At 48.6% G+C, this 10884-nt stretch overlaps 1 protein-coding gene across 1 annotated transcript; it reads right to left on the bottom strand.

Annotated features, from left to right (window-relative positions):
* Nucleotides 1-5029: 5029 nt before the first annotated feature.
* On the bottom strand, nucleotides 5030-9776 carry Sox4 (SRY-box transcription factor 4). The gene has a single exon (XM_075969984.1). The coding sequence runs from the start codon at nucleotides 9046-9048 to the stop codon at nucleotides 7726-7728; it is 1323 nt and encodes a 440-aa protein (XP_075826099.1). The 5' UTR covers nucleotides 9049-9776; the 3' UTR covers nucleotides 5030-7725.
* Nucleotides 9777-10884: the final 1108 nt, after the last annotated feature.

Raw genomic sequence — 10884 nt, 5'->3', positions numbered from 1 at the left:
GGTAGAGAACTTGTCTATCATGCCCCAGACTCTAGGTTCAATTCACCACTAACACACACACACACACACACACACACACACACGCACGCATGCATGCACGCGCACACACATGCATGCACATACGCACACGCGCACATACCCTCAAACATTTCTTTTTGTTTTGAGACAGAATCTCAAATAGCCTGGCTGACTTCAGACTTACTCTGTAACCAAAGACAGCCTTGAACTTCTGATCCTCCTTCTTCTACTTCCCCAGTGCTGGTATGCACCACCTGGTCTGTCTTATGTGATATTGGGAGGCCAATTCAGGGCATCGTGTGTGCTTTGCAAGCAGTTGACAGGTTAGCTACAGTCCTAGCCTTGTCCTCAAGTCATCCCAATATTGGGGATTTGTGGAGCGAGCAGTGTATTTATTTTTATTTGGTGCTGCCTGCTTTCTGGATGGCTGGCACTGTGGTCAGCTTGCACAGGCCCTACCTTTTTACAATAAGCCACAAGACAAAGGGCTGGTACTTAGTGAGCACAGTCTGCAGCCAGGCATTGCTACATGTCTTCCAGATATGGGATCACACTCAATTCTCACAACAGCTTTATCTATCAGGTAGCCCTTTACTTAGCGATTTAGAACTGAGGCTTCGAAAGGCTAAGGAACTTGACCACAGTCCTTCGGCTAGCTGACCTCAGAGCCTGTATTCAGACTCAGATTTTCACTAACTTCAACACTACTTGCCACAGCCATCACAAAATGCAAATACATTTTGGAAGCTTGAAGGCCTCATGGAAGCAATGCAAATAAGAAGCCAACAAATAAGAAGAGTGTTTTATTTGCAAAAAGAACTCCCTGGAAAGTACATGTGGAGAGAGAAGCATTCAAGGGTTAGTCCTGCTCTTCCGCCAAGGTCTCCCATTTGAGACAGGGTCTATCTATACAGCCCTGGCTGTCCCAGAACTCACTATGTAGACCAGACTGGCTTCAAACTCACAGAGATCCACCTGCCTCTGCCTCTCCAGTACTGGGATCAAAGGCGTGCGCCATACCCAATTCTTGGTAAAGGCTTGATGCCCTGATAATGGGGTTGTGGAGACACAGGTTGGTGAGCTACGGGCCGTTGTGTGCAGGGCCTTGACAAGCCGCATGTGAACTGAGCACCTCACAGTGGAGACAGGGTAATAGTGAGGTGCCGCATAGTCTGAAACACCACACAGATATCAAAAGACATTTCACCACGCATGTGGGCTAGCCACCTCAGCTTCCAAATGGTGGGCAGGGTGAAAAACAAGACGTATTTTCAGGTCTTCTTCTAGCATGAATCAGAGGGTCTGGGGTAAGAGTCAGAAGTGTATTTATAGTCCTGGGGCCAGGGCTGTAAAGTCCAGCCAACCCAACAGCTGGAGGGATGGCTCAGCAGTTAAGACTACTTCCTGTTCTTCCAGAGGACCAAGTTCCCAGTGTGGAGTTGAGTGGCATACTGTCTGTGACTCCAGCTCCTCAGAACTCCGCTGTCCTGAGGCCCCTTGCACACACATGCACACATTCCACACGAATGCCTCAGTAAAATGAATCTTAAAAACAACTCAAAACACCCACAGAAAAGAAGATAAGCACAGAAAGCTTCCACCCTGAGAAATCTAGCTGGGTGATACAGATTTAGTTTAGTTTTTGTTTTTTTAAAGGATGGCACCACTGTGTCCTGCTTTGCAAACACTCCTGGGTCATCCCTTAGTGGTGTAAGATTCACGATAAGCCAGCCACACCTTTAACCCCAGCGCTTGCAAAGCAGAGACAGGTGGACCCGAGTTCAAGAGAGAGTTCCAGGGCAGCCAGGCCTACACAAAGAAACCCTGCCCCGAAAAGCCAATAAGTAAACAAACAAACAAACAAATGGTCTGTGAGGAAGCCTTCTGACTACAGAGCCTAGACCCCGGAGAAACTCCTGTCATCCGCCTTCCAATTTTGCTCTTTCCTCAGGGTACTCAGAGCAGTGATAGCAGAAACCCCAAGGCCTCTTCAGGGTCTCAGCCCACCAGATTAGCTGGAAGGCTGGTTTTATTATTTATTTATTTATTTGGCACTCCAGGGGATTCAGCAAGCGTCACCGATCCCCATTGCCGACTGAGCCCGGGGCCTGAAGCAGTGTCTTAGAAACAGAGAAAGCCAGCCAGAGTTCACTCTTTGTTGCTGTGCCACGTCACCTCAGAGTCACAGTGAAGTGGTTTTCTAGGTCTCATTTTGCCTTGCCCAGTCTGGTATGTAAGTATCCTTTCTGAGTGCAAGGTTAGATAAAGTGCAGAAATGTTTTCCCTTTGCCACACCCCCTGCTAGGCAGCGCGAGGCATCACTGCTGTGACGAGTGCAGTGTACTGGAATTCCTTGTTTTCTTCAGGTGCTGGGAAGGCAGCCCCAGGCCTTATCCATGGTAGTCCAGTGCTCTACCCAGCTACACCCTGGGCCTTAGGATTCTTTTTTTGTTTTGTTTTGGTTGTTATTGTTTCCAGACAGGGTTTCTCTATGCTACAGTCCTGGCTGTCTTGGGACTTCCTCTGTAGACCAGGTTGGTCTTGAACTCACAGAGATCTACCTGCCTCTGCCTCCTGAGTGCTGGGATAAAAGACGTGCACCAAATCAGGAGCAGAAGGAGAGAGAGCACGAGCAAGGAACTCAGGACCCGAGGGGTGCACCCACACACTGAGACAATAAGGATGTTCTATCAGGAATCCACCAAGGCCAGCTGGCCTGGGTCTGAAAAAGCATGGGATAAAACAGGACTTGCTGAACATAGTGGACAATGAGGACTACTGAAAACTCAAGAACAATGGCAGTGGGTTTTGATCCTACTGCACGTACTGGCTTTGGGGGAGCCCAGGCAGTTTGGATGCTCACCTTACTAGACCTGGAAGGAGGTGGGTGGTCCTTGGACTTCCCACAGGGCAGGGAACCCTGATAGCTCTTCGAGCTGATGAGGGAGGGAGACTTGATGGGGGAGGGAAATGGGAGGCATTTGGCGGGGAGAAGGCAGAAATCTTTAATTAATAAATAAATCAATTAATTAAAAAAAAAGATGTGCACCACCACCACCTGGCTGGGCTTTAGGATTCTCAAAGAAAATATTTGGGGGGCTGGAGAGATGGCTCGGTGGTTAAGAGCATGGGCTGCTCTCCAGAGAACCCGTATTCAATTCCCAGCACCCACATGACAGTTTACAACCGTCTATAACTCCAGTTTCAGGGGGTCTGACACCCTCACACGGACATATTTAGGCAAACACCAATGCAGATAAAATAATAAATTCTTTAAAAAATATATTTAAAAGCATCTGCTCTTCAGTGGAAAGTTAAGAGGAAAAAAAACAAACAAGGCAGAAATGCCCATAAAAAGAAACATTCAAAGATAGGGATCACTTTAAAAACGCACAGCCTTCATTTATATAGGGTGTGGATGTTCTGGGTCTAAAAGGGAGGCTGTAGAATAAAACCTTAAGCAATCCTATTACATTCACCACAATGGTCAAACATTAAACTTAAATTTATATTTTAAAAAATATATTTTTAAAGATCTTTGAAAAGAGAGAAAAAGTTACAGTGCCATGTTGTTGCAGGGTCCCTGTGTGTGGGGTAAAACAGCATTTTTGGGTCTGTAACTCAGGGAGACAGTCCTTGCCTAGCACCCACAAGGGCCTGGGTTTAACCCCCCCCACTATCACAGATGCTCACACACACTCACACAAGGTATTAGCACTCCAGAACATCCAGTAAATAACAGCTCAGTATAAACAAGTGGAGACCACAACCGCTTCTGAGAGGCACGGTATTGAAGCAGTATTATTATTTTTAGAGGGGAAACTGTTTTGTTTTGCTCTTTTTGCAATTTTTAATCTTTGAAAGCTTCATGCATGTATGCAGTGTATTTTGATCACAGCCACCTCCCAGAAAATGCTTTATTATTGGCTGTGCCAATATGCTTGCAGTGCTGGTCCCCAGAAGTCTTTCCGCTGTGATCCCAGGATGCAGGGCCCTTGCCTACAATCCTCAGAATAAGGGGATTATTTCCAAATGCTACTTGTTAACCCTTTCTCTCCAGGGCTGAAAAAAAAAAACCCAAGGAAATGTGGAAAACACACATTTTTTAAGGATGAGCAAGCGTTTGGAAGGGGACATGGACTTCTATTTGTCCATGGACACTGTTGATCTCTAAAACAAACACAAAATACTGATGAGCCTTCAGACTCTTTCTCCATGCATGCAGGTCTACTAGGGTGTCTGAGGCTTATAAAATCTACACAGTCTCCTACTCCTCTCCCAAGTGGGTAGGGAGGCTCTATTTTACTTACAGTGATCCCCAGGCTGGGCGCAGCACAAGATAGGGAGTTTGGGGCCATATTAACTTTTGTTGTTCTAGAAACAGGTCTTAAGTGGTCCAGTCTGGCCTTGAAGTCATGGTTTTTCAGCCTGGCCTGTCTCTTGAGTGCTTGGATTATAGGCAAGTATCACCACACCCTACCAACCTTTGCATTTGAGGGGAGAAAAAACCCTCCCCCCCAAACCTAACAAAACAAGCCTGAGCATTTTCTTTTTTCACCCTGTAACTGGCAAAGGCTTTCTCCTCCAATAACTAATAATTTAACAGACTTACTTGTTCTTGGTCTGTGGAAAACAAATCTTGGTGTGTAGAGGAGATGGCAGCCTCAGAAGCACAAAGCAAAAAGAAATTTAAAAGCTCAGCCAGCCAGGTTGAGCTGGGAAGCCCGCCCCTCCCCCTCCTTGAAATTTCCAGACAAAGGGTGCTTGCTGCTGTGTGGCAGAGGCAGAGATTCCCTCGAAGGCTTGCAGGGGGCTGACACACACGTGGTTGACGCCATCGCTCGGGGGTCAGGCCTGCCAAATCTAGCCAAGAGGAACTAGGTTATTTGTCAATAAGATGGCATTAAACCGGCTCTTTGCAAGCTCCAAAGCCACCCCAAAACCAGGAGTCTGCAGCGACAGGGAGGGTTCTGTGCAGGGATCTCAGGCATAAGAATGACAAAAGTCAAGATTTAGGGTTCAGTTCCAGCTGATTTTATTTCCTTCTCAAAAAAAGTTATTTACAGAAGGTATATAGCAACAACCCGACAGGCAGTGATGGACAGAATTAGCTGGCATGAGTTTTTTTCCTTTTTTTTTCTCTTTCCCAAACATTGCTTTTTTTTTTTTGTGGCCTTGAATTTTAAGACAAATATTCTACACGGCATATTGCACAGGATGGATGGCAAAAAAAAAAAAAAAGAAAAAAGTTTAAAAACAAAAACCCTTAACGGAACTGCCTCTTAAAAGGCAGGTGTCCTCGTGCCTGTCATGTTATATTAAACATACATACACACAATCTTTTTGCTTATTATAATACAGACTTAAATGTACAAAGATGTTTTCCACTTTTTTTTCAATCTTTAAACACAACAGCTATAAACCTGAACACATCTGCTATCACCATGCCATAAGACTAAAACAATTATATTTAGCGACAAGTAGAAAGGATTAAATAGTCAAATACAAGAATGAAAACGCAGTACATAGTGTCGCGAACTCAAATCGGCATTTAGATAGATCCAGTGGTTTAAACGGCACGTTTTTGCTTATAAAAAAAGTGCAAAAAAGATGTGGTTTACAAGTTAAAGCTACAGAATCCCTTTTTGCTGCGAATGCCCCAGTTTTAAATCCTCTGGACAGAACAGCAATTCGTTTCTTTTTTTAAAAAAAAAAATCTGTTTTTCTTAAAGCATTATGGTGCTGGGCTGAACTCTCCTCCCCATCCTAAAAGATGGGGGGAGGGGTGGAAAGGTGGAAACTGGTGGCAGGTAAAGGGATACTGTCACTTTAAGAAGCCTGCAGATTGAAGTGTAAACATGGAGAAACCAGGGGCTGATTTTTCAAACTGTGTGAGATATTAACCAGCCACCCTATTATAAAATCAGGAAATCCAAACAGCGATTTACACCGATTAACACCCCCTTTATATATTTTTTACAAAAATACACTGAGAAAATAATCAAACGTTTTCATCTCTCTTGTCTTTTTTGTTTTTTAAAAGTGTCAAAAGTCTACATTTAAATATAAAAAATTAAAAGTTAAAACTCTAGCCCTTCAGTGAAGGAGACGTAAAATGGCGTGGGTAACAACACTAGAAAAAAAAAAGAAAAAGAAAAAGAAAGAAAATAAAGGGAAGATAAAAATAAAGAAATGAGGTCAAAAGACAAGAAAGCAAAAGAAAGGGGGAAAAAGGGACAAAATAAGAAAACTGTTTGGCCAGTATAAATACGTCCACATATAAAATGGCATCTGATTACATTTACAAGGAAAAAAAATACAAAGATGGAGCGTCCGTGAGGGGGTAAAAATAAACGGGTCTTCTCAATTACACCTATAAGGAATAAACACACACGGAGAAAAAATTTGGTCCTGAATTGTGTTTTTTCAAAAGTCCAGCACAGATTTGAGTTGCGTTTGAATCCTTTTAAAGAGTTAAGAATGAAAAGGAGCTGGTGATCGGTTCGTTGTAGGAATCAAACATAGCGCCATCTATCCGCTTTTTATATTATCCTACACTATTTTAAAAACTGCTCAACAGTCTTATACAGAAATCTTCAAAAGATAGACAGGATAACATGCTATATTAACCCCACCAGTGAAATAACTCAACACCATCACGATTCCCATTAAGAGAAGAAAAAAATTTCTTTCCACCCCCCTGAAACCACTCCGCGGCCCCTGGACCACATCCCACAGTCTCCTATCCTCCCGCCGGCTCTGGGTAGCCTCACCTCTCTGATATATATATTTTTTAATTCTTTATTTTTGCACAGACCCTAGGCGGAGGTCCTGAGACCCCAACGCCCTCTGCGCTCCGGATTCTTCTGAGTCCCCAACCAGGCGGCTGTGGCTTCCACGAGGTCCCCATGTTCATTTCTGAGGCTGGCCTGCTGCTCCCTGTACATCTCTGGGTACAGGGAGAAGGAAGAAAAAAAAAATCCCAACCCGGGACTTCGCCAGCGTGGAATCTCTCCATGCCAATGCTCCCCTCAAGCCCAACACAAACGCCATGGCCAAACGCATCACCCCGGAGCCTTCTGTCTTCACTGCAGAAAAAGAAAAATAAAGGAAAAAAAAATACAAAGAAGGGGTGGGAAGGAGAGGGGGCGCGCTGGATCTCCCTCCTCCTCTTTTGACCAAGAGGCAAAATAAAAATCAAACAAGAAATCGCCACGGTGGTCAAGCGAGAGGGGCAAGATTCCTTCGGTCTCTAGAAGCTTAGCTCGGCTTCTTTTCTTGCTGGGGGTGCAACCAAGTCCGGAAGCTCGTTGGAAGGGGAGGAGGGGGAGTCTCTTCAAGCAAAAATGGGGAGGAAACTCGAAGTAGCTTTTTTAGCCACCAACAACAACATCAATAACAACAATAAAAGGTCGCCCCCGTCTACTCTCCGCCTCCTCCGAGTCCCCAGCCCTGGGAGTGGGGGATGGGAACGCGGGTCCTCTACGCCCCCGCACTCCTTCTCCAACGACGGGACGTTGTCCAGGCCAGCCCTGCTCACTTTTTCTTCCTTTTCTTTTCCCCTTTCTCTTTTCACTCTCCATCTGCTCTTTTTCCTCTTTTTTTCTTTTTCTTTCTTTTTAATTTTTTTTGTTTGCTTTGTTTTACTTTTGTTTTCCTTTTTCCTCTCCTGCCTCTGGCCATCCTTCTCTCCGGCCCGCGCTCCTTTCAGTAGGTGAAGACCAGGTTGGAGATGCTGGACTCTAGCCAATCTCCCGAGATCATCTCGCTCACCTCGGGCGTGCAATAGTCCGGGAACTCGAAGTGGGAGCCTGAGCCGGGTTCGAAGTTAAAATCCAGGTCCCGATCGAGCGCCGACGAGGAGCTGAAACTGCCCAGGGACATGCTCTCAAAGTTTGAACTGGGGTTCAGGTCAAGCAGGTCGTCTTCGAACTCGTCGTCAGATGACGAGGAGCCGGAGGAGGAGGACGACGACGAGGAAAGCGACGAGGATGCGTGCGAGGGCGCGCTGGACGGGGCGGGCGAGGCTGCGCGCAGGCTGGCATAGCCGCGGTGGTCAGCTGGCGAGCGACCGGCTGCAGGCGATGATGCTGCACTGCTGCGGCCGCTCAGGCTCCGGCCATCAGGCGAGCATCCCGGGCCTCCATCCTCGTAAAGCCCCAGCGGGTCGCTGGGGTCGGCGCCTGCTCCCAGGCCCCCAACGGGGGACGACGAAGCGCCTAGGCTCCCGAACAAGTAGACGCGCTTTACTTTCTTGTCGGCTGGGTGCTTGGCAGGGGTGGTCAGCGCGCTGGTCGGCGAGGAGGAGGCGGCTGGGGTGGCCGCGCTGGGAGTCCGCACCTTGTAGACTGCGGCCGGCTCGCCCAGGGGCAGCAGGGCGGCCTGCTCCGGAGAGAACGATGCCGCCGCTTTGCCGCCACCCGCCGGGACGAGTTTGGCGTGGGGCTTGCCGACCGCGCTGCCCGCCACCTTGGGGCCGCAGCTCTTCTTGGGCGCGGGCTTAGAGCTGCCGCCCGCGCCACCCCCCGCGTGGCCGCTTCCCGCGTGGCCACTGCCGCCTGCGACCTTGTCGCCCTTCTCCCCGGGCTTGGCTGCGGTAGCCGATCCCGCGCCCGCGTTGCCGGACTTCACCTTCTTCCGCGGCCGGTACTTGTAGTCAGGGTAGTCAGCCATGTGCTTGAGGCGCAGCCGCTCCGCCTCCTGGATGAACGGAATCTTGTCGCTGTCCTTGAGCAGCTTCCAGCGTTTGCCCAGTCGCTTGGAGATCTCGGCGTTGTGCATGTCGGGCGACTGCTCCATGATCTTGCGCCGCTCGATCTGCGACCACACCATAAAGGCGTTCATGGGCCGCTTGATGTGGCCACTGGGCGTCTTGCACCAGCTGGGGTCGTCCGCCTTGCCGCCCGTGGACGCGGTGGAGCCGGGCGTCGGGGAGGACGCGATGCCCAGCTCCAGGCCCGCGCCCGAGTCCGAGCTCTCCCCGGCCAGCAGCGCCTCCGTGTTTTCCGCGTTGTTAGTCTGCTGTACCATGGCCCCGGCTCGCCGGGCGCCCACGCGCGCTCACACGCTCGCGGCGCGGTCGCCGGGCCCTGCGGGCTCCCCGGGGCAGAGACCAGGGTCCCCCGAGCGGCGCACGGGCCAGGGGCTGCCGCCTCCCGCCGCCGCCGACCTAGAGTCCCCGCGGCCCTCCGTCCTCCCTCACCGCTGCAGTACTCCCTGCGGGCGCCGAAGCTGGAGCCGCAGCCGGCTAGGAGTTTCTCCGAACGTTGACGGCCCGAGTGTCTTCCAAATGCAAGTTTCTCGCCGCCTTCGGGGCAAGTCTTTCCCCCCCTTCCCTGAAGCAGGCGAATGCAGTTCACGAGAGCTCGCGGTAGCTCAGGAAAGCGACATCGTCTCTAGCGCCTTAAGTCTCTTTCCTGCAGTGCAAAGCCAAAGCGACTCTGGCTCCGGGACTCTCTGTGGGCGGAATCGACGCTGAGGAGTTGGTGCAATTATTTTGTTGCAAGGTAGGAAGCCAAGAAGCTTGCATGCAACAGACCGGCATGAATAAATGTATGTTTCTCCCTCCCTCCTGCAAGAAGGGGAGCTGGTTACCGGCAGAGTTCTCCCACTGCAGACTCTCTAAGAAAGAGCGTGCAAGAACTGGAGACCGGGAGGGAGACTGCCCTCTTCCCCACACTCTGTTTCTCTGGCTGCAGCTTAGAGCAGACCCCAATTCCGCCTCGCGCTTCTTTATCCTTTCGCAGACAGCCAATCAGCCGCTGTAACTAACGCTTCCTCGTGCCAAGCCCCTCCCCCGTCCTTCCCATTGGCTTGGAACCCGATGCAATAATAATCTCCGCGTGCAATGAGAAGCTCCAAATCTGACCTCATTCCAATTTACAGAGCAAACTTTTTAAAAGGGCTAGAAGTACAGCTGAGATTTCTGCTGCCTCTTTTTTTCCCCCTTTTGCTGGGCGCGCTCGCGTGTGCCTGTGTGTGTGTGTGTGTGTGTGTGTGTGTGTGTGTGTGTGTGTGCGCGCGCGCGCGCGCGCGTGTGTGAAAAGGATGTTAATGCATGAAGTTATTAAGGGGAGAGACGGAAATGTATTCTAGCCATTATGTTAGATAACAAGGGGCTTGGAGGGGGGGTAAGGGTGAAATACTGTAAATGGAAGCTTTCTGCTTAAAAGCCGAGTGATTATTTTTATTAGTTCTTTTCAGCGCAGGAATAAAGAATCAGCCTTTGGTGCAAAATCTCTTTTCTCAGCTCCTTCTTAAAGCTAGAGATGTAAGTGGGGGGAGCCACAACAATAAATCAATGGATATTGAAAACCATTAAGAAAGTGGTACCTAGACACCTGTCATCACAATTATTTTTAACAACTCTAGGTACAGCACAGACGTCGGTGTATTGTGTAAATCCCTTCAGGGTGCTATCTGTGCTGTTTGTGAAAGGCAGAGGATTTTTTTTTCTTTCAGTAATTGCTTACTCTTTTAGTCAAACAGAGGTTAACTAGTTATTTAATGATTTCAGCTCCCCTATAAATCCTGGGTAGCCCAAACAAGGAGATTTTCCTTGAAACTCGAAGGCAGTGGCCCATAATTACCTCAATACGAGATTTTGTGTGGTTTTGTGTAGGGCGATCATAATGAATACAGGATGGGAATTGACTTTACTCTCTAAGTATTTGTTTTCCAGTTTCCAAAGAATAGGTGCATTATCTGCTCCCCTCCTCCCTTCAGAGCACTCACTCTCAGTTTTTCCTTACCCACTTTCTCCAGAGTGTGGTTTGTGTGTTTGTGTGTGTGTGTGTGTTACTTAGTACAAATGGGCCTAAAAGTCCGGAACAGAGAAAGGAGTAGCAACAGTGAGTGGGGCTGCTG

The sequence above is a fragment of the Microtus pennsylvanicus genome, chromosome 4 (assembly GCF_037038515.1).
Source record: "Microtus pennsylvanicus isolate mMicPen1 chromosome 4, mMicPen1.hap1, whole genome shotgun sequence".
NCBI classification, from domain to species: domain Eukaryota; kingdom Metazoa; phylum Chordata; class Mammalia; order Rodentia; family Cricetidae; genus Microtus; species Microtus pennsylvanicus.
Note: the sequence above shows the minus strand (reverse complement) of the source record. Positions and strands in the feature narration are given on the sequence as shown.